The following is a 24,624-nucleotide window of genomic DNA, read 5'->3' as shown; positions in this document are numbered from 1 at the left end:
GGCCTTTTCGGGTTGAGGATGGAGTCAAGCTCAACTCCCAGTCCTACTGCCAGTTCCTGGAAGACACCTTCTTCAAGCAGTGGTACAGGAAGAAGTCTGCATCCTTCAAGAAAAACATGATTTTCATGCAGGACAATGCTCCATCACACGCGTCCAAGTACTCCACAGCGTGGCTGGCAAGAAAGGGTATAAAAGAAGGAAACCTAATGACATGGCCTCCTTGTTCACCTGATCTGAACCCCATTGAGAACCTGTGGTCCATCATCAAATGTGAGATTTACAAGGAGGGAAAACAGTACACCACTCTGAACAGTGTCTGGGAGGCTGTGGTTGCTGCTGCACGCAATGTTGATGGTGAACAGATCAAAACACTGACAGAATCCATGGATGGCAGGCTTTTGAGTGTCCTTGCAAAGAAAGGTGGCTATATTGGTCACTGATTTGTTTTTGTTTTGTTTTTGAATGTCAGAAATGTATATTTGTGAATGTTGAGATGTTATATTGGTTTCACTGGTAATAATAAATAATTGAAATGGGTATATATTTTTTTTTGTTAAGTTGCCTAATAATTATGCACAGTAATAGTCACCTGCACACACAGATATCCCCCTAACATAGCTAAAACTAAAAACAAACTAAAAACTACTTCCAAAAATATTCAGCTTTGATATTAATGAGTTTTTTGGGTTCATTGAGAACATGGTTGTTGTTCAATAATAAAATTAATCCTCAAAAATACAACTTGCCTAATAATTCTGCACTCCCTGTATAAAAAAACACATTTCAATATTTTTACATATTGAACCATGATTGTGTAATTATGTTAATTTTGTTCTACATTTTGACGCTCATTCTGTTACATGCGATTAGTCCTCCCCGTTGTTATTCATTTTTAATACACTGCAGTATTTTACTTAAGCACCAAAATTATAGTTTAACATTTGCCTATACAGTGTACATACATGTAAAAACATATTAGTCTAATAGACAAGAGAGGGAGATAGCTAATTCAAAGTACACAAGCTGCTAATGAAACCATTTGGAGACTGGGATGTGTTAATGAAAGTTAGCAGCCGGGATACAGTTACTGTGGTACAGTACCAGAGAAAATGAAAATACATTAAGGGCCTCATTACGACTTCGGCAGTCCTTTTCTAGGACCACCGAAGCTGCTGCAGGCAAAAGACTGCCAGTCCTGGAGGTCTCTTGCCCGCTATATTAGGAGTGCTCTGCTGGCCCCGCAGAACACTCACCACAACATTGACGCTGGCTCATAATTGAGCTGGCGGCAATGTTGTGGTGTGTTGGGTGCGACAGCACCCATCGTGCATTTCACTGCCAGTAATTCTGGCAGTGAAATGCACGATGGGGCTGTGCCTGGGTCTCCTGCAATGCCCATGCAGAGTGCCCAGGATTTGCAGGGGCCCCTAGGCCCCCCGACACCCCATTCTGCCAGCCTTTCCATGGCAGTGTTTACCGCCATGGAAAGGCTGGTGGATGGGGACTCTTAATCCCCAGGGCAGCACCGCCAGGACAGCCAGGCTGCAGGCTGGCTGTAGCCTGGCAGTGTTGGAGGTATGACCGTGGCGGCTATGCCACAATCATAATGGGGCGGTCCAACTTCCATTGCGAGTATGGCGGTCTTGAGACTGCCACACTCATAATGATGGCCTATGTCTTTATCTAACGGTACCTCCAGACGCATGGAGCAATCGAGGCAGCACAGAGATGGCATGCTCCGTTCCCCCTGCTTGAAATAAAAGTGGTTGGTGCTTTAATCTCACTAATTAGGTTTAATGCAACACCAAACAATGGGCATTGTTACATGTTGGTTGTGTATCCTGAATGTATACCTTTTGTAAATATGTATTGGCAGGATCCAGTAAGAACTCACACAGCATGCACAAGATGATACAATGCTACTGGGTATCACAGGTGCTGTGAAAATCAGAACAAGTCGCACACCCTTCCCTTCATATGATGGATTCCCCTCGAGATAACAATCAAACTCAACTTCTTTTACTATCCTTTCAGCAAAGTGACGTTCAGATCAAAAGAGAGTTAGAACAAAACAGCAACCAGGTTTGATAAGTTCTGATATGTTTCAGTCACTTCAATCCTTTTTAGGTTTGAGCGCCCAAGCACTCTAGCCTGCTGTAATCTCTCTGTTGGCTTTTAACCACACCCACCGTACGTCCAACAGTTACATTGGTTCGTGGGCTTGCCTTCTTAAAATCACTTGATTTTATTTGTGAAAGGCATGCATTCGTCATGCCTTTTCCGGTGTTTAGCCCTCCTCGACCACACCGGCCAACTACTGAAAATATTAGAGGCTCCATGTTTTCAGCATGATTTCTGGACTACTTTTTCTTTTTATTTCCTACACAGTGCGATCTTGCTGCACATTTACCGAGCAAGCTTCTGTTTCATTTTGTGTGCTCCTTCATGCTCATGGCATGGAGCTTTAAATCTGCTCGCTTATGTAAAACTATTACTTTTCTTTTCATTTTATGTAGCAATAAAACTCTGGTTAATACTTTACAACGCTAATCGTTCTAAGTCGAGCAAATGCGAGACCCAATGCATTCCAAATGCTTGTTTAAGGTTGGAGCTAGTCTTTCAACATAGGGAAAAGTGTGCAAGATGCATGTTTCACACAAAATGGGTATGAAAGAGTTCTTGTATTAATGTTTCATTTTTCAAAATGATGTTAGACCTGGAATCCTTGGTGTGGTATCCCCCCTAACATTTTGCCTTCAGACCTTTGGCTTTTGTTGACTTTGTTTTTGCTGGCCTTAGACTCTACACAATTTACTACTGCTAGACAGTGCTAAAGTGCTTGTGCTCTCTCCTTAAAACATGTTATTTTGGCTAAGACCTAATGGGCATATTTAATTTACCTGTAAGTCACTAGAAGAGTAGTACTGTGGGTTACCAGGGCCTGCAAATTAAATGCTACTAGTGGGCATGCAGCACTGATTGTGCCACCCACTTAAGTACCCTGTTAAACATGTTTCTGGCCTTGCATTGCATGGTTTGTATGTGCAGTTTTAAACCACCATTTCAACCTGGCACACAAAACCTTTTGTCAGGTCCAAATCTTCATTTGTAATACATGTCACTTCTAAGGTTGGCCCTGGGAAGCAAATTGGGCAGAGTGTAATGTATTTAAAAATTTCACATGTACTTTTACGTTTTACATGTCCTGGTAGCGAAAAATGCAAATTTGTTTTTCACTACAGCAAGGCCTATATCTCCCATAGGATAACATTGGAAGTACCTTAATACATATTTATAAGTGCAATTTCCAAATGGGGACAGGTAACCGGTTCTTGTTTGTTGTCTCTGAAATTGTAATGAAAAATCTCAACTTATGGTAAAGTCAGATTTCTATTTATAATTTTGAAAATGCCATTTGGTGCATCCAGCCTGTCTCTGGTTCACGTGCCTGGGTGAAGTTGACAGTTGGGTTTTGTGTATTCCTCCTATAGAGCCACACACAATGGGCAGTTCAGGGGTGACTGGATGAGCCATCACTGGCAGGATGGGAGGGAGTCGCTGGATGCAGCATCACTTACACTTGAATACAGCTATGCCCAGTCTCCACACAAAGGGCTGAATACCCTCTATAGTTAGTCTGGAGACAGGACCAGGAAGGCAGGGCATCTGTGCACTTCGAAGGCATGCCTCTAGAAGCTCCTCCCCACTTCAAATGCACATCTGGGTATAGATACTGGACCTCAGACATCAACTCTTCAGTACACATCAGGACATGTGGATGCTCTAGTAGTAAGAAGGTCTGCTGTGCTGCTGTAAAGACTACCACTCTGCTCAACCGCTCTTCTGAAGGACTGCTGCGCTGTTGTGCTGACCTGCTGCCCTCTTGCTTGGGTGAGAAGACCTGGACTTGCATCTCTTGAACCCAGAAACTAGAGAGACTCCAAGGTCTAGCTGGCTGGCTTCTTGGTCTGAAGCTTTAGGGAAATGACAGCCTTCCATAAACCTTGTATCTGCACATGGACTCTGCCATCTGTGAGACCATGCTGCCAAGTGGAACCACCCCAGTCCTGGATCCTTGGAAGTGGGCTTTAGGTGCTCTGCCAGCCTCTATAGATCCAGCAAAACCGACATCGCCTCTGCTGCATGGCACAAACCAGAGCAGAACCAACACATTGCTACTGCTGCCTGGATATGACCAGTCGCAAAGACCTGCATCGCCTTTGCAACCTGACTGGCATCAACACTGAGTGACGCATCCGCAATGCCGGACTTTGCTTTGCAAGCCCCTTTGATTGAATCCTCGATGACAATGCAGGCCTTCGAATGCAGCCTCGCCTTATCTCAGGAACAGATGCACCACTTTGGCTGCACAACTCATATTTGATGCGGACCCTTGTAACACTCCCCAAACCAGGATTTAAGGAACTCTGTTCAGCGGACCTAACTAGGTCCTTCTAGCCTGGCCACACTCCATTGCGGTTGGCCTGAACTTGTGACTTTGTCCAGATCTGGCATAACTAGATATTCACAGATGGTGCCTTGCAGTACTGTTTTTTACTGAAAACCTTGAATTTTAATGTCTCCAGTCCCAGTGATTTGATTTTTGTAGTTTTGGTCTTGTTTTATTTATTAAAGACAGTTCTATTTTTCTAACCTGATGTGGGATCCTGTTTGCATGGTGTTTTCACTATGTTACTGTTTGAAGTGTTGCATGAATACTTTACAAATTGTGTCCAAATTAAGTCTGACTTCTGTGTGCCAATCTATCAGAGGGTTGAGACCAGGTTAGTTTCCTCGTGGCTTGTGCCTCATCCTGACAAGGATTGAGGTTGCTGCTTGATCAGAGTTCACATCCCAGTCAACTAAAAACCCAATTTATTACTTCCCAGTTAAACAAAGAATATTTGTCCTGTTAGGTTTGAAACTGTACTTGAATATCAGGTGCCAATGGCATGATACCTGTATGTGCTCATTAATTATAAAGCACTGGTCGAGGTGGGCACTCATCTTGAATGCCAGATACATGGGCTTTGCAGGAGTTCTAAGTGTGTACAGAAGTAATCCAACATGAACTATTACACTACAGTGCAGTAGCAGTCTGCTTTTAAAACACATACATTGAGACAGTTAAGCAAAACATTTCCACCCACTTTGCTTCTTGTGTAAAAACAGCATGTATTCATAAAAGAAAACATCAATATATGTAGTTTGGACGTGCGAAAATTAACATTTTATAATACCCAAGCAAATGTTTTTGACTAAATACTCAAACACTGAAATATTTGATATAGGCCTCCTTGTAAACAGTTTGATCCACTGGAATCTTCTGCATGGCTTCCATGGTGGCTTGCTTGCTGTTCTGGTTTGCCTTTGCAGCCTCCACATGCGCTCTTGCTTGCAGCAATCTGCTGTTAGCTTTTCGAGAAACCTTAGCATCAAGTTCAGCTTTGTCAGCAGCATTGCTTCTCTGTTTCAGTGATAGCCTGCAAAATCCAAGTAAAATGATTATCATAATAGTTGTGAACACTTTTAATTGTTTATTTTATTGGCACTTGGTTTCATCAGAATCTTTCTACATTTCTTGATAACTTGGGTTCTCCAGTAGGTACTAAAGAAATGTGTGTTGGCTTACCTCATAATCTTAGACAGCTCCTCAAGAAATTCAAATATCCATTCTAAATCCTCATTAATCTCTGTCCTCCCAGTGGACTGTAGTGAAACAAGGGTGCCATGGGTGATAATGAAGGCAAGTCTAACTGGTCCACCAACCTCTAGTTGGATGGCAAAAATAAAGACATAATTATGGTGAAGATGGCCCCTGCACCATAACTCTGTGGGGTCTGAGGTTACTGTATCTGCTACACTAATAATAACCAGGCCCCTCTGCTCTGGTCCACAGCCTAAATGCGCAGGTATTTTCAGTGGTTCTTTTGTTCACTCTTCTCTTTATTCATCCACTGCTCTCCTGTACGGCATAATCTCATCTCTAAACATATCTTACACACTTTTTAGATAACACTTTTTTTTTTCAAATCTCACTGCCATTCCTCAACTATCCAACTCATCTCACATCTGGCCCTCTTGTTCGCCACTATGTCTACATCTTAAGGCAAGCATGTTTTAGCTACGTGTCCACATTTTAAACAGAAATTAAGCTTTAGTAGTGGTCTGTATTTTACAACATTTTAATCTGCCACACTACAGAATAAATTAACGAGCAGTTGATTAGGTATCCCTTCAGGTAGAGCGGGAAATTGATTGTCACTTCTTTGTAGTTCATGCAATAAGTCTGGAAGTTGATGCAAACTTGGAAAGCATAATCAATATAAATACATTAGGAGGAAAGGAGTGTATTATTTTTCTGCCTGTTGGTGTAGCAATACGGAAAATGTATTTCCTTGATTTTTGTACGTTTGCCACTTTGCCACTTGCCCTAATAGAACACTAAACATTTGGTCAATTTGCTAAGAACATTCTGAATTATAGACACTAAAAAAGGCATGTTAAATATAAGGTTGGTCTTGTCTTAAGGACCCTTGTATCTCTACAAGATTGCTGGATTAGGGGTTGCAGCACCTCTGATTGTCAGCGACTGAGCCACTCCCAAAATAGCTGGCAGCTCCCGGCCCAACCCTTCCGACTTTCTAGCAGCACCTCACCAAAACACAAACACAAACAGTAAAGGTGGATTCTGGCAGTCTAGCACATGGACTCTGAAATTCTCTCAGGGAGTCGTGGTGCAACAAGTCTTATGCTTTTCTTTCGTTAGAAATGAGTCTCCTACACACACACAGGCAAGAAAGAAGATGCAATATATTTATTGAAAAGACTGCATATGATAAAAAGCGTGAGCTGCAATGATTAGGATAATGACAAGAGACAAAATCAGGATTGTGAAAATAAGCGATGTGAATATGAACAATCCCAACATTTTGCAATAAACATTTACACAAATTCCTTCCTAAAGCGTATTGTCTACCCTAAAGAGAGCAAGGTGTAATAAACCTAATCTGCCCAAACCATGTCTATGAGAAGCACCCGAACGCCTGTTACCCTGGAACAAGGTCGGCCTCCAGTCCCCAATCAGGTGATGCAGAGACACAAAGGCTGAGGTCTGCTGCAAAATGACATGCAGTATGGATGGAATCTCCTGGATGGATCCCCTTCTAATGACCTTGGTCTCACAGAGTGTTTATATAATGCCCATTTTATTGTTCGGGCAGACATCCTGATGTGGGTATGTACTAAAGCATTATATTGTGTGCGCAAACTTGGATCATTAATACCACAACAAAAATGCTCGACATGAATAAATTCTGTGAAACAAAGGGATATGATGACAATCCAATACGTACATTACTGATTATGATACTTTCACAGAATGGCCACTGATTTGGACATAAAAACATTTCCTATAAAATGCAAGAACTGCAAGCACTGCTGAAATGAATAAAAAGTAAATAATAAAACAGAGCATGTTTATCTAGGTAAAGGGGCACAGGCCTACAAGTTAAGGCTAAGCTAAACTCCTGTACCCGAGTTAACTAAAATGAATCCACGACAGTCTAATATGACAACAATCGTTTTTTATCGGGTTTTCCCTAGTTCAGATCAAATATTAGGATGCCACTGTGAAAAGGATTTTTAAAGAGAGAACTACAGAAGTATAGTATACTTTGTTTACCGTTCAATGGCTGCATACGTCACACATTCTGTAGAATTCATTCAGAAGTCCAGCAACCCAACTGTGGTAAAAATAACATGGGGATTTAACATATTATTAAAGCAGTTAAGAATTCTGCTTGAGAAGGTAAAACCTCAAAGCATTAATTTCTTTTGTAAGTGAGCCCAGGATGTTCACAAAGTGAACAAGTAAAGTAGAAGTGTCTTGCTTTGCTTCTGTCACAGGAGGAGGATGTCATGTAGGGCCTTGTGGTGCTGTGCAACACAGAATGTAAATAATAGTCAAATAACTAAGGGCCTCATTACGACTTTGGCGGTCTCACCACTGGACCGCCAAAGCTGCAGGGATGATGTCACTATCATACCGGTGGTGTCCTCCCAAAGCGTATTACAATGTTCCCGCTGGGCTGACCGGTAGGAACATTGTATTACACATTCCTGCCAGTCTGCCCAGTGGGAACAGTGCTACGATATTGGCCTTGACTCCTTTAAGGGAGCCAAGGCCAATATGATAGCACACCAGCACCATCGGAATGCGCACTTTCAGCAAGGCAGACAGAGCGCATTCCGATGGCGCTGGTCAGGGTGGCCCCTGCACTGTCCATGCCATGGGCTGCAGAGGGCCCCCCCTGTGGCCCCAGCACTGGCTTTCCGCCAGACTTTCCATGGCAGGGTCCCCGCCATTGAAAGGCTGGTGGAAAGCTGAGTTGTAATCAGCGAGGCAGCACTAAGTCCAGTGTTGCCATGGCTGAGTACAACTCAGACCGCCGTCAGTCGATCGGGAACCATGTTCCTGGTTGTAATCTGGCAGTCAGACAGCCTGGAGTGTGGCGGTCTGACGTTCACTGTGAATGTGGTAGGTCTCGGACCGCCACACTCTTAATGAGGCACTAAGTGTAATCCATCTAGACAGTGAATACATAATTGTATCTACTGTGTAACAACCAGCTGGTTTTGCCACCTCAACATAAAAATATATATAATGTAATATAAACTTAGACACACCCATGTACTGGTCAAAGTAGCATATAAATGTGCATTAGTTTAATTCATATAGATTACATTATGACACAAATTCTCACATGTTAAAAGTAGGATACCCATTGTCTCAGATATGACTGAACTACACATTTTTGCATGATTTTTAGGTTTTGTTATACTCTATGTAGACTGTCCATCTCTCTATGCAAGGAGGGTGATAGGCTTGGCACCTTCATAACAGGCAACAGCATTAAACCTTGGATTTTGTTCTAACTGGCAACTTTTTTTTTTTTTTTACAGTAGGTTTTTTCTTTATTTTATTAAACTAATCAGTGTTTACTCTGAAGATAATATTTGACCGTATTGGGCTATAGCAGTTTGTAGGAAAATGTCTGAGAAGGTAAAGTTCAGCAGGGCAAGGCTGCTGGCGGTGTCTAAGGAGGAGGAGGCATTGTTGTTGGAAAGTTGCAGGAGGATGTCACAGTGAAGATTAAAACATTTGGACTTTGTCATTTTTTTAAAGTTGAAAATCTTCAGTGGGATGAAGCTGCAGGTTAAAGTCAGCGACTGCTCAATAAGGCTGCAAACCCTTCTGAATAGGTCCAGCTGATGAGGATTTGATGCTGTGAAGAACAACATAGCAGAAAAACATAGTGGTAGTTACTGCAAAGTCAGGCTGACAGGCAATGCACCTCGGGTGAATTGGAAAGCAGGTAGGTTCCAGTCTTCTGTTAGTTCAGAGGCCACTTTTTACTGTTTTTTTTTTTTTAAATAACAAGTTTGTTTGGCTGTTAGTGTAGCTGTAGCTCCACTTCCAAGGATCCAGGAACAGGTGGGTATCGCGCGGAGGGAAGGATTCTCTTCAAGCAGGGTCTAAGCGCATGTTCAAAGTTGTTGGAGATTGTTGTGTCCCTGTAGCTCAGAACAAGAGACCAGCCAACTAGCCATTGGAGTCACTCCTATAGTTCTGTGACCAATTGGCAAGGCAGGCCTCAAGCAGCAGGGCCATCCTCTGAGAGTACAAGGCAGGCTTCAAGCAGCAGGGCAGTCCTCTGGTAGCAGCAGGGCAGTCGTCCGAAGTATAAACCAGTCCTTCTGGGAGTCCTCAGCTGGTATGGGAGTGAACTGAATGGTTGGTCTGAGGGTCCAATTTTATACCTGGTATCAACCAGAGAAAACCTCTAGACTTCCCCATCATCTGGCCCTGGAATTTTCCTTCATCCCCTGCCCAGGCTCTAAGACATCTGGGGTGACAAAGGACTGGTGTCAAGTTATATGTGAGTGTACTGGAGGCAGCCCCTTTGAAATGTAGGAGGGGCAGGGAACAATCCCTATAATGACCGGATTGCCCGCCTTCCCAACACTTAGTCACCCTTTATATCACTGACTGGGAGGAATATAGAAAGGACAACTATTCACAGTAAACCCACGGCACAGGCTGCAGGGACCAAATGGTTTGGACAACAAAGTGAAAAGTTTCTAAAAGTAGTATTTTCAGATTTTTGACTTAACATTCAATTTCATCATTAAAAAGGATTTGTAATTACACTTTTATTGATACCAAACATGAAATGCTCATCTGTCTCTAATCGAAAGTTAGCACTCATTAAATGTTATAAGGCATCCAAATGTTATCCTATGCAACAAGTAGGACTCACAGTAGTGTAAAATGAGTATAGGGGTTTTTCACTTTCAGGATATATAAAACTTAAAAGTACATTTCCAACTTATGTTTACAATGTACCCTGCCCTATGGGCTACCTAGGGCACACCTTAGAGGTGTATGAATGACTGGGAGCAATACACAAAGACCAACCGCCAACTACACCTAGTGATGTGACCCAGGATACAGCCAACAGACACTAAGGCGGTCATTCTGACCTTGGCGGACGGCAGAGGCCGTCCGCCAAGGTACCGCCGTCGGAACACCGCACCGCGGTCGAAAGACCGCGGCGGTGATTCTGACATTTGCCCTGGGCTGGCGGGCGGCCGCCAAAAGGCCGCCCGCCAGCCCAGGGCAAATCAACCTTCCCACTAGGAAACACTGAAATACTTTTTGGGGCCCTCTTACGGGGGCCCCTGCCGGGCCCATGCCATCGGCATGGGCACGGCAGGGGCCCCCAGGGGCCCCGCGGCACCCCCTACCGCCATCCTGTTCATGGCGGGAGAGCCGCCATGAACAGGATGGCGGTAGGGGGTGTCTGAATCCCCATGGCGGCGGAGCGCGCTCCGCCGCCATGGAGGATTCAGACAGGCAGCGGAAAGTCGGCGGTAGCCCGCCGGCTTTCCGCTTCTGGCCGCGGCTGTACCGCCGCGGTCAGAATGCCCGGCGGAGCACCGCCAGCCTGTTGGCGGTGCTACCGCCGACCTCCGCCCTGGCGGTAATTACCGCCAGGGTGAGAATGAGGCCCTAAATGGTTAGGAAACAAAAATGTCAACTTTCTTAAAGTGCTATTTTTGGAATTATGATTAAAAATCCAACTTTATCATTCAAAAGGGATTTTAATCACAATTCTATATGTACCATACTACACCTGTGTACCTGCCCCCAAGTGAAAGCTATCACTTATTAAATGTAATAAGGTAAACCAATGTTATCCTATGAGAAAGGTAGGCCTCAAAGTAGTTAAAAACGAATCTGGAGGTTTTCTACTACTAGAACATACAAAACTGCATTTCCAAATTTTTACATACACTTCACGCTGTCATATGGGCTATGAAGGGCCTATTTTAGGGGTGACACATGTATTACAAAAGGAAGTTTAGGCATGGTAAACGGTTTATCTTACCAAGTCGGACTGGCAGCTTAAAACTGCACACAGGCTACAATGGCAGGCTTAAGATGTTTTAAAGTGCTACTTAAGTGGGTGGCACAACGTGTGCTGCAGGCCCACTGGTAGCATTAATTGTGCAGGCCCTGGGTACAGATTGTACCACTTTACTATGGAGTTTATCAAACAGGAGGTGATAACACAAAAAGTTTGGGAAGCGACCACAGCACAGGCTGTGAAGGTCTAACACACGTTATATAACACATCAGCTATTTCTGCTGCTGTGTGGTTGAATATTCTATATTATAACCACTGCCAGAAGACATGCAAGAATCAGAACTGTTTCTAAGCAAACTGGGTAAGGTATAATTCTTCTTCTGCACTGCTGAAACAGTCATAAAATCTAGATCAGAGCAGCAGATTAAGGGCCTGATTTAGAGTTTGGTGGATGGGGTTACTCCATCACAAAGTTGACAGATATCCCGTTCCCCAAACTCTAACTCAGGCCCTAAGTCAGGAGAGGTGTCTGACATCCAATAAGCAAAGTATTCAAAACACAATTGCCCATTTCTCATAAGGAGATCCTTTGTTTCAGGACTAGAATTATCCTCAAGTCAAAAAGTATACACTAAATGTCCATAATTGTCGGGCACTTGGAAACTATTGTGCACAAACTTAAATGAAGCACTGGTACCTCTCTTTCTCAGGCCGTTCAATATGACATACACTCAAAACAATTAACACTGATCAATGAAACCAGAGGATAATGTTAGTTAACTAAATTCAAAGAAACATCAAAAGTGATGCTGGAATGGTGGGCCATTCATTCTGTCAGTATCAGTGGCAAGGACTGGTGGCAGGGTAGAAATATTTAACAGAATATTGCACAAAGCTGTCCAAGATCTCACAGGGAGTTAGAAAGTCAAAGCTCAGAAAGAACAGGCACTGAAGAGGCAAGACTGCATTCAGAATAGTTAATATCCAGGATGTACATGACAAGCATATAACAACATTAACAATAGAGGAAGTGTAGGGCAAAGCACTTGGGAGCTCCATACAGACAGAAGCTCAGTAAGTTCCTAACCAAAAATTGCTGCTACAGATACTGACTGTTTGTGAACCCTATCTGTGGAAATGTGCAAAGGCAAGATCTGTGGAGTTGATAACTTAGCTATATTATAAAAGTAATATAAAGCAACACCCACAGTGGATTAGAAACGCCACCTAGGTTGTCAGCTGTGCCCACAAATCATGTGGGTGAAATAGGAACATTCAAGGCTGATCAGAAAGGGTGGACCACTGAAATACACAGCAACAATAGACAAGGAGCTAACAAGGATGAGTGATTAAGAGGAAAGTAGGGAAAATAAACGGCATGTAAAAAGCAAGTAACAAACCACACAAGGGAAAAGAAAGCTAAGTCGTCAAGAACAGGAAGATGCAAGCTAGAAACTGGAAGTAAGGTAATTTGAAGGAAATACAGGGACTTGGAAAAAGGTAACTACAGAAAGCAAGGCTGTTCAACGATGAAGGATGCACTAAAATAGTTCTGACTCAGGATTCAGGAATCAAGGACGCACTGAAGGCAGTGCAAGTTCAAAGAACAAGGAATTAGCTATAGCTCAAGAACCTAATGGAAAGAAGGACTAACAGTCGCTCAGGAACTCTGGAAGCAAGGGGTCAGCCAAATAGGAGCACTATTATAATGACTGACGCTGGTTTGAAGGAAACTGGGGCTTAAATGTACTCACTGTGATAACACGCCTCAGGTGTGCTGAATTCCTCTGCCCATCCTTGGCCTCCATAGGTGGAGTGAATAGGAATTTCATATTAGTGCCCAAGAGGACGGTAGCCTATGAATAGGTATAACGGAAGGTCCAGAACCTTATGTCAGGTCTCATAGGTAGGACTCCTAGTGGTGGTCACAAGAGCGCAGGGGGCAAATCATACCGGCTCATTTTGTGTTCTGGTATTATTCTGCCATTCCATGTTTGTTAGATTCCATTTCTACATTTCCTGGGCCTTGTGTCTGTATTCTGTTTCCCCTGTACCCTTTCCTTTATTCTATTTTGTGTATCTGTTAAAAAATAGATTTGTTATTTCTAGAACATGCCAGTGAGTTCTGGGGGTCAGTGCCTCATGGACATTGACTCACTAAGTGATCTTCTTCCATAAGTGCTCCCATGACATGGGTGGCTCTCAAAACTCCTTAAAAATAACTGTTCCTTCCTTTATTGTGAATTAATTTCAGTTAGAAACAGATCATTTTCCACAGAGCATACTCACTATCATTTAAAATAACTAGTCTATTGTTCTCCTGCTCTGTAGCTTACTTTTGTATGTGCTAATGCCTATTCATTCATGATTATACTGTACATGTGTTGTCTTAATAACGTTGCCTTCTGATTGCATAACCAAGCTCCCTTTGCATTGTTTGGAACACACTCCATTCCAGTCTGCTCCAGTCTACAGGTTCTATCTGAGCCTTCTTCTTTTTGGTTTATCGTTCTGAGTGGTATATTGTAAACCGCTCCTCCTGAATTTCAATGCCTTACAGAAAGCAAGCACTCCTTGATAGTTATCCAGGTCCAATCTCAGCAGGGGTAACGTCAGGACGACAACAATTATTATTATGTTGTCTTGCTATGTCAAAAAGTTTGCAATGAAAATATGGGTTTGTTCCTTGATAGGTGTGGCCTAAAACAACACATTAGTTTCCAATAAAAATTGGTATAAATTATAAAATCAATACCAAACAGTATTAGAGTCAGAAACCCAAACAATAGCATTCCTAAAACAATTTAGTAAAAATAAGAAGAATTTAATAATAATGACACAAAATGGTCAAAATTGGATTGAGAGAACTGGAGATGTTATTTATGTGGAATTGTTAGTAAACAAAAGCCTGTGGTGTTATAAAAGTCAATGTTTGTTCATTTTCAGTATCAAAAGTGGTCACTGGAGTCCACACTTGCATCAAAAATGAAGCAACAAAAAGTTACTAGCAAACTGAGTGAATGGATAGAGTCCATTATTTTGAAGACTGGTTGCTCAAATGCTTCCAATATTCTTGGTACTCCTCTTGAGTGACCTTTAGCCATAGCTTCAAGGATGAGGCAGACCTCTCTGTCTTGCTAAACAGAAAGCCCCAATTTCCTGGAATATATTATGTAACTTCTTCTTGGCCACTCTGAAAACTCACAAACAGCTTTTGGGGTATCCTAGAGTCCAGGCTTTAGTTTAGCAGTGGGAGAGAATCTCACCTACTTTTCTCCAGCAAAGGTTTGAGCAAGGTCTAGGTCATAGGATCATCTGTTACTTTCACTAATGAGCCACTGTCTTCTGCTATTTCTGGCCCTGGGGCTACTGGAAGCCAGCCAACCTAACCCTTCAGTAAGTGCCAGAAGAAGTGGTTATCAATAAAGCCTCTTCAGGCAGACAGCAGAATGCAACAGGCTTCCTCAGCTTCTTGTTTTTCTTCTGGTCTATCAAAGGTAGGTATTTTCTAATGCCACCTTTGTAATATATTTAGAAATAATCACCAATCACCACTGAACATGTTTTTTGATAATTATTAAACTCTGAAGCACCTTTTTAGCATTTTTCTTGTCCAAACAGTGACTTTTACTCATAGAATACACCCTCTATGTGGGAAAAGCTACATACCCTATACAGAAAAAACATCACTATGCACCTACTGTAGGGGCATGCTTTTGTTTATATTTCATATTACCAACCTTTACACATTAAGCACGCCCTTGTAGCCTACAAGGAAGGCTTCTGGCAAAGTAGAAAATGTTTAAAACTAGGCTTTACCACAGGTCAACATGACTTAAATTGACAACTGCTTTTGTAGTGTTTTAGCATACAGCCAGGCAGGCTACAATGGCAGACACAAGGCCAACCTTCTACATACATGTGGGTAATGTAAATTTAAACTACTGCCCAGATAATAAATTTAAACAATCTGTTACTGATGTATTTCCAGCAGTAAGTTAGTGTGCCCTTACTTAACAGATAAATCAGACAATTGGGTTAGTCATTTTTACCATGTTTTAGGGTCACAACATATGTACTGTATGCCAGCAATCTGATATTTTTGAAAATGTGAAAAATCTAGGGATACTCAATGTAAACTAAAATTTCTGACAATGTGGATTTAAGTTACTTATATGTAAATAATATAGATATTATAGATGTATGCTTGGGTGCAGTATCATGGTTAGGGTAATGAGTTTCATTCACATTATTTTTAATTGAAACAAAACTAATTAGGAAGGGTTAATATTACTTTTAGGCTAATAATAGTGATTTAATTTAAAGTAAATAAATTACAAATGAGATGCATCATCATTATTACGGCTAGGACATTAGTGTTAAGAAAGTTAGGGTTACGGTTAGGTAAATAATAATTTAATTAAAGTAACTTACATTAATGAAGGCTGAAGGTCTGAGAACATGTTATGGCTTTATATCTAGTTGAAGCTATATCTAATTTACTTTAATTCCATTTGTTATTTTTGTTATAAATACTAGTTATGACAAGTATTAGGAATAGGTGAGGAATGATTAATTAGTTTCCCATTTATTGTATTTATATTACATAGTTTAGGGTTAGGATTAGAATTAAGATAAGGATTAATTATTTTGAAACAATTAAATCAATTTTAATTATTTAAACATTAACCTTAGTGTTAATGTTAGGTAAATGATGATTAAATATTTGTAATGATTTTAATAACACTTAAGGGTTGGTTTTAAGGTTAGGATTAGGATAGAAACAAATAGATATAATTTAGAAAATGTGTTCTAGTTTATCCCAAAGTTAGTTTGAGGGTTATAATTATAATAAATTACATTTGATGTAATCAAAGTAAGGTACAGGGTTATATATTTATTAAACATTTTTATAAAGCCAACCTTTCACCAGAACTGGCATCATGGAGCTGAGCTAAATTACAGAAAATATAACTGTGAGGTGGAGAATAACCGCAAGAACAGGTAACTAATTCTAGCAACTACTTTGGGAAAAGTAATTAGGTAAGTAAAAGGATTAAAAATTAATTTCAAATTTAAAAAGGTCAATATAGTTTTAGGCTCAAGATAGGGCCAAGATAGTGTAGTTGAGATAGTACTAAACATTTTAAACTTAGTTTGACATTATAGTGCTGTTAATCAAGTTGCATCTCCATTTAGTGTCAGTGCACCTCAGTGTAGTGCCACCGATGTACTAGCATACAACTCAAAGGAGGAAACAACACCCCTTTAGTTATGGTTGCACAGACATAAAAACTTTCAAGACAAACAACATAATCCACTTTGGTCCAATTTATAGATGTTGTGGAGACAGAGCCACAGGCAAGCCCCAGAACACAACTTCTCGTTTATAACTCTTAAAGGCAGTTTTGGATTGACCTACAGAAAGTGTACGGTGATGGATATCCCGTCCGCTGAAATCTAAATCCAACAGTATATAATGGAATTTTGATTTTGGCGGACAGGCTATTTGTCACTGTTGTGATGGAGTAACACATCCGTAGAGCCCTAAATTTGAGATAAAATTTGATATATATCTATTCTGTTTTCTGTAATTAAAAGTAAAGCTATCTGAACAAAACACGTCAATCGATTTGCCAAGTTTATGAATGGAAGTGGAATATGATTGGCTGTGAGAAGCACACCAGTCTGCTATTTTGTGATGTCTATGGACAACCGTACAAATGTTATTTCAAAGCAATCGACACAGAACTCTAAACTTACATTGGTATCAATATGATCAACATAGAAGGTTATGCCCTGTCTCTCATTCCAGTTGGTACTGGATTGCTTATAAATTTGTCACTGTAGCAAAAAAATATATAAAGGCAAAATATGTCTACTTAAAGTTTGACCTTAAACAAAAGCGTGCCTACTGATCAAGTGCTGAAAAGTGCCCTATTGCAAAGGGTGAACATTTATAGCATTAGAGGTACCCACATATGCCAAAGACTGTGGAGGAGGAGAAGGAGGAGGAGGGGAATGAACCTTTATTGGTTAAACAACATCTGGGACTGGAAATCTGTCATTGTCAGGGGTTCAGTAATCTGTCTAATAGATTTAAAAACGTTTCTTCTGTAATCACAACTGCCCAGGTAATTAATGCATATCTGAATAGCTGGTTGCTTACAAATACATTTAATTAGATAATATGTTGATAAATTATCTAAGAAAAATAGATACAGTGGTTTTAAGAATAAACTGTGGAAAGCAAGATTGAAATACATACCTACCAGACCTATGTCTGCTGCCAAGGAGATAATAAGTCATAATAAACGTCACAGTGATTGATATCACTGACTACAGTGCAATTGTCTTTAATTTTATCTGTGCTATTAGTAAGAGTTTTCACTTGCAATCATTTCTGAAGCATAAAGGGGAACAATGCAATTGTTAGATTGGTGATATTAAACTTGAAATATACTTAGCTTTCAGGATTAAAGCATTTCTTTACTTTTAACCATCTTTTCTGCACTCTTTTGAATGTACAATAGAAAGATAGGTGCAATCCAGTCAAATCAAATATTTAAACAAGACACCAGAAGAGATCAAATTTGACAGGAAACATATAAGCATTTTCAAAACAGTCTCGTAGAAATGAAATTGCTTCTTCTGAATTCAAAAAGTGATTTATTACACCTACTGGTTAATAAAGGCCCTTAACCCAAGGTACATGAGCCACCATTCTTTCTTTTTCTTGGCTTGCGCAGAATTTGCTTATGTTTTTGTGAGAAATTAAGCATCAAGGTGGGGGTTTATTCCTATACCAAATAGGCAATGACCATGATACAAAGGGAAGACTCTTCCTGCACAATGGGGCCACAGATTGACCTACATGTTGGACCCTTTCAGGAAAAATCTATGTAACTAGAAGCACAGATTTTAAGGTGTACTACTGGGAAAGTGTTAAAAAATAAGTCTCTAGTTGGCAGAAGTTAAGCAAACCAAATAGGGATCACAGTCCTAGTCAGGGTAAGTCGGATACAGAACCTAAATTAACCAGTGCTCATCCTTTGGTAGCTTGGCACAGGGCAGTCAGGCTTACCTTAAGAGGCAATGTGTAAAGTTTTTGTGCAGCACTTAAATTGCAGTAACAGTGAAAACACCACAAAAAGACTCCAACGTTGAAAATAACAGAGAATATTTATCTGAGTATAACAAGACCAAAACAACAAAAATCCAATAAGTAGAATTCAAGATATGAATATTTAAAGAATAAACTGCAATTGAGCGCTTATTAGTCATTAGAACTAAGAGTTTACTTGAGGTCGCACTAGACCGGGGTAAATCCAAAGTTCAAGCCCACCGCGATGAAGGACAGACCAGCTACAGAACTCACACACAGCCCGGTGGAAAAGTATCTTGGATGGAGCAAGCGTCTGTGTCGAAGACTAGATGTGTCGGCTCCGATCCACAAAGTTGAGTGGATGCGTCGGCGCCAAGCCTTGCAGTCGGGCCCTGCATTGGTGTTGAACCCCTCTCGATGCAGGGGATGTGTTTTTATCAAGACGTGCAGCGATGTCTTCGGTTCTGCGCTGTGTCATCGTCGAACGTTGCATTTGGGTCACCCATTGTCATTGAATCGCCACTTTGTTGGTGTTGAAGGGCACATCATCAGTTCTGAGCAGCGCAAAAGCCTTGATGCAATGATTCTTGTAGAGAAATAGCTGCAGAACCCACTTCTGAGACCCAGGACTGGATTGGCACATCAGGCAACGGAGGACTCACAGTTGGCAGAGTCCAGCAGCTGACACTGAGTGGAAGTAGTCTTTGATGGCCATGAAAATTCAAGAACAGGGGCAAGCCAGCAAGCCCTTGGAGAAACTTGGGTTCAAGAATGTAGAGGGCAGGTCCAGTCCTTTTCACTCCCAGGCAACAAGCAGGAGGACAACACAGCATAGTACAGCAGGTAGAAAAGTGACAGCCCTGTCCACAGTACAGCAATGAGCAGGCCAATATAGAAATTCAGTTAGCAAAGTGGCAGTCCCTCCTAGCAGCACAGCAGCTCCTACTTCTGGCAGAATACTCTTGGTTCCAGTAGAGTTCTGATTTGCTGAGGTTTGGGGTCCAGGAATTATACCCAGTTGACCATTTGAAGTTGGGGAGACTGCAAAACGAGGCATTTGAAGTGCACAAGGTCCCTGCCCTTCATTCCCTGGCTCCAAACACTCTACAGGGGGATGAGAATCGCTTTGTGTGGAGGCAGGCCTAGCCCTATTCAGGTGTCAGTACCAGCTCCTACCTTCCATCTAGCACAGGAAAGACCATCAGCCTGGTGAAGGGTCATCAGGATGCAAGTGTCATACTAAGGACTTACAAAGAAAATTAAAAATGGCAATTGTGGATAAGCCTATATTACCATGTTTAGAGTACAAAGCACCTGCACTTTAGCACTGGTCACCAGTGATAAAGTGCACAGATTCCTAAGCCAGCAAAAATGAAGTCAGAAAAACAGGAGGTCAGAAGGCACAAGTTCAGGGGAGGCCACACCAATTATGCCAGGTCTAAAAGAAAGTCATGAGGCATTTTTACAACTTGTCATTTCTCCAATACTGGACATATGTTTGAGGTATGCACTATTGAAAAGCAACCCAATGTGTAAATATACATTTCTTTCTTTCATTCTACATTACGAAATCCCTTCACTTTCACCCCCACCATGATGAAGATTGATCTGTTTTGTTGGACTAGCTAGATTACTCTAGCTCTTTGCAGCAGTAAAACTCTGATTACATTCAGGGTGTAAAAAGGTTGGTTAGGAGTTTGTGAATGCTAGTAAAATCACAAATTTGATGGTGTTCACAAACTTACAAGGCAAGCTGGTCCAGCAACTCACCACTTCTGTGAAGTTAACTAAAGCCTATTGTATGCACTAGTAGTGGAGAGTTATTCAGTGGTAAAGCCATTTAGGTTTAACCAGTATTCATTTGTGACTAGCTGACAGGCATTTGATTAAGCATGCCACATTGTAATTCTCTGCATAAACATTTATATGGCTAGCCTGCCGCTTGTATATATACAAGAGAAAATTCCCAACTCCAAAAACAACCAGGAGAGATTTTCTCATTGCGTTAAGTGGTGTATGATAAAAGAAAATGCATTTTATGTTTTGTTAATAATTTTGGAGCTGCTTGACAAATGTTCATGAAATGTTCAAAACCACTACGCACTAGAGTTCAGCTGCTATGCTGAAAGTTTTGGAGTGATTTGTCAAGCAGGGGCTGAGAAAAAGCAGGGGCGTGAAGGGGGGAAGGGGAAGATGAAGGTCCCAAAACATGCATTACCCATGTAAATTCCTGTAAGGATTTTAGTCACAACTACAATCCAGACCGCAGGATGAAATTATACCAAATTTGCCAGAAAGATAGTTCTTGGACCAGAAAGAGTCCTTTTTGTGATTTGGTGTAAATCCGTTCAGCAGTTTTCATGTAATTAAAGGCAAAAACTGTATATCTAGGGACGCGGATCCGACAGATCCCATTGTGATATCTAATTGGCTGCCAACACTTGAACCAGGTAGTCTTGGCAGCCATTTTGTAAATCAGATTTAGCTGAGTCCTGTTGGACCTGACAGCCTTAGGGCGGTCACTCCTAACTTTTTGCCTGCCTCCCTCCACTTTTTGGACACTGTTTTTGCTGGTTTTAGGACTCTGCGCACTTTACCACTGCTAAGCAGTGCTAAAGTGCATATGCTCTCTCCCCTAAAACATGGTGACATTGGTTCATACCCAATTGGCTAATTTAATCTACTTGTAAGACCCCAGTAAAGTGCACTACATGTGCCCAGGGCCTGTAGATTAAATGCTGCTAGTGGGCCTGCAGCACTAATTGTGCCACCCACATCCGTAGCCTCTTAACCATGCCTCAGGCCTGCCATTGCAAGGCCTGTGTGTGCAGTTTCACTACCACTTCGACTTGGCATTTAAAAGTATTTGCCAAGCCTTAAACTCCCCTTTTAAAAAAAATATAAGTCACCCCTAAGGTAGGTCCTACATAACCCATAGGGCAGGGTGCTATGTAAATAAAAGGCAGGACATGTACCTGTGCAGTTTATATGTCCTGGTAGTGTAAAATTCCTACATTCGTTTTTACGCTGCTGTGAGGCCTGCTCCTTTCATAGGCTAACATTGGGGCTACCCTCATATACCGTTTGAGTGGTAGATTCTGATCTGAAAGGAGTAACAAGGTCAGATTTAGTATGGCCAGAATGGTAATACAAAATCATACTGACTGGTGAAGTTGGATTGAATATTACTAATTTAGAAATGCCACTTTTAGAAATTGAGCATTTCTCTGCACTTAAATCCTTTTGTGCCTTACAACCCATGTCTGGCTAGGTTACTTTAACATGTGCACTTTATTTGAAAGTCTTCAATTAAGTGTACAGGTAGGCCCTCCCTCCCCACATAATGGCACCACATCTTTCTGATGTCAGAATAAAGTTTGTAAACCTTATAACAGCTAATTGGGGGATCCTCCATAAATGGACTAGAGGAACACAATTGAAGATAAGGACTAAGGGGGTCATTATGACCCTGGCGGAAGGCGGAGAACCAGCGGTAAGACCGCCAACAGGCTGGCGGTCTTACTTTGTGGAATTATGACCATGGCCACCATGGCGGTTACCGCCATGGTCATCCGTCGGTTCTCCATGATATCCATGGCGGTAATCACTATCAGTGCCAGGGAATTCCTTCCCTGGCACTGATAGGGGTCTCCGCCACCCCCCACCTCCACCCCCACCCCGACTCCCTCCCCTACCCCCCCACCAGCCCTGCCACCCCCCAAAGGTGGCAGGGCCCCCCTCCCCACCCCGACCCCCAACATCACATCACCCATACCCAAACGACACGCACGTAGGCACCACCTACACACTTACACGCACACACGCTGACATACATGCCTACATCCACACACACAGTCAGACACGCACACCCACATTCAAACATACACGCACACATCCATACAGACATACCTACAGACATACACGCACTCATTCCCATAAACACAACACCCCGCAAGCATACACGCACTCACACACCCCCTCTACATACACACACGCACACCCCCATGCACCCACACAACACCCCCCCACCCCTCTCCCCTCACGAACGATCGACTTACCTGGTCCGACGATCCTCCGGGATGGGACGGGAGCCATGGGGGCAGCTCCGCCGACACCACACTGCCAACAGAACACCGCCACGGCGAATCAAAGGACGTGATTCGCTGGGCGGAGTTCTGTTGGCGTGGCGGTGGAGGTGGAGCAACCTCCACTTCCCCGCCGCCCGCCAGTATGGCTGTTGGCGGCTCTCCGTCCGTAATAGGCCGAGCGGCAAACCGCCACCACTGGCGGTCTTCCGCAAGGCGGTCCCTCGGCGGTCTTTAAAAAAGACCGCTGAGGTCAAAATGACCCCCTAAGTGTTTTAAGGCGAGAGATACAAAAAACTTGTTGGGTAAACATAACTTCACATACAAGCAATACTATCACCAGTATATGATTTACGTACAAGCCCCAGGAACTGGGCAGCCTTCACAGAGGCAAGTAACGTCCTGTAACAATGCATTTGAACAATTTGGAATGACAAAGTACAATCAAGTCCTCCGCGCATTGTAGAACTCGGGAATGTTTGCTCCACAATACTGCCATCCTCCTGTTCCAGTTTTCGATCCTGAGTCAAGCGCCAAAAACAAAGTAAAAAAACATGCCTCGTCTTGGTTCTTTTTGCAAAGTTACATTTGTCAAGTTGCATGGTGCTACAGTCAGTTTAGAAGCATTTACAGTGGACAATTGAAGGCCCAGACTCGTCATACTCCTGCTTGCTGATCCACATCTGCTGGAAGGTGGAGAGGGAGGCCAGGATGAAGCCACCGATCCAGACAGAGTACTTGCGCTCAGGTGGGGCAATGATCTTAATTTTCATTGTGCTTGGCGCCAAAGCTGTGATTTCCTTCTGCATTCGGTCTGCAATACCGGGGTACATTGTGGTACCACGAGACAACACTGTGTTGGCATACAAGTCTTTTCGGATATCAACATCACACTTCATGACAGAGTTGTATGTAGTTTTATGAATACCACATGATCCAGTACCAAGGAAGGATTGCTGGAAGACAGCCTCTAGGCACCTGAACCTCTCATTGTCAATGGTGATCACCTGACCGTCAGGCAATTCATAGCTCTTCTCCAGAGAGGATGAAGAAGCAGCAGTGACCATTTCCTACTCAAGGTCCAGGGCAACATAGCAGAGCTTCTCCTTGATGTCACGAACAATTTCTCATTTGGCTGTAGTTGCGAAGCTGTAGCCCCTCTCTGTCAGGATTTTCATGAGGTAGTCTGTCAGGTCATGACCAGCCAAGTCAAGACACAGGATGGCATGAGGCAGGGTATAGCCTTCATAGATGGGCACGGTGTGGGTGACACAATCACCAAAATCCTTCACAATACCAGTGGCACGACCAGAGGCATACAGGGACAGCACAGCCTGGATAGCCACATACATGGCTGGAGTGTTGAAAGTCTCAAACATGATCTGTGTCATCTTTTCTCTGTTGGCCTTAGGGTTGAGTGGAGCTTTTGTTAGAAATACAGGATGTTCCTCTGGGGCAACACGGAGCTTGTTGTAGAAGGTGTGATGCCAGATCTTTTCCATATCATCCCAGTTGGTGACAATACAGTGTTCAATGGGGTACTTCAGGGTCAGGATACCACGCTTGCTCTGAGCTTCATCACCAACGTAGCTGTCTTTCTGGCCTATGCCGACCATCGCACCCTGATGTCTTGGGCGCCCCACAATGGATGCGAAGACAGCACGTGGAGCATCATCTTCAGCGAAGCCGGCTTTGCACATACCAGATCCATTGCCAACAACGAGTGCGGCAATATCATCCTCCATTTTGATCTTTAGGTGGGCGGTTCCGGGGAGATATGAGACAGTTCCCTAGGCACAAAACTGGTGAGGAAGCTCAGAGTGACTGGCTAGGTTACTTGACAGCTCCCTTGTGCATTTCATTCAGACAACCCCAAATACAGGATGCTCAGTCACGCCTGCACACATCTGCATACTAAATGGGTCTTCCTGGGCTGAGAGGGTGGAGGGCCTGACACTTACATTTGAAAGGACAGTGGCCTGCCCTCATACAATGGACTGTC

General features: G+C 42.5%; 1 protein-coding gene and 1 pseudogene across 1 annotated transcript in view; both read right to left on the bottom strand.

The window, feature by feature from the left end:
• Positions 1-539: 539 nt before the first annotated feature.
• The window catches only part of LRRIQ3 (leucine rich repeats and IQ motif containing 3), a 252,627-nt gene continuing 228,542 nt past the window's right edge, over positions 540-24,624 (bottom strand). The window contains exon 9 of the mRNA XM_069232440.1: positions 540-5,483. Within this exon, the coding sequence (XP_069088541.1) occupies positions 5,267-5,483 (217 nt within the window). The 3' untranslated portion in view covers positions 540-5,266. The remainder of the gene's footprint in view (positions 5,484-24,624) is intronic.
• Positions 22,896-24,443, bottom strand: LOC138293289 (actin, cytoplasmic 1-like; annotated as a pseudogene).

This window comes from Pleurodeles waltl, chromosome 4_2 (genome assembly GCF_031143425.1).
Source record: "Pleurodeles waltl isolate 20211129_DDA chromosome 4_2, aPleWal1.hap1.20221129, whole genome shotgun sequence".
In the NCBI taxonomy this organism is placed as follows: domain Eukaryota; kingdom Metazoa; phylum Chordata; class Amphibia; order Caudata; family Salamandridae; genus Pleurodeles; species Pleurodeles waltl.
The sequence above is the reverse complement of the archived record's forward strand: the minus strand, read 5'-3'. Positions and strand labels throughout refer to the sequence as shown.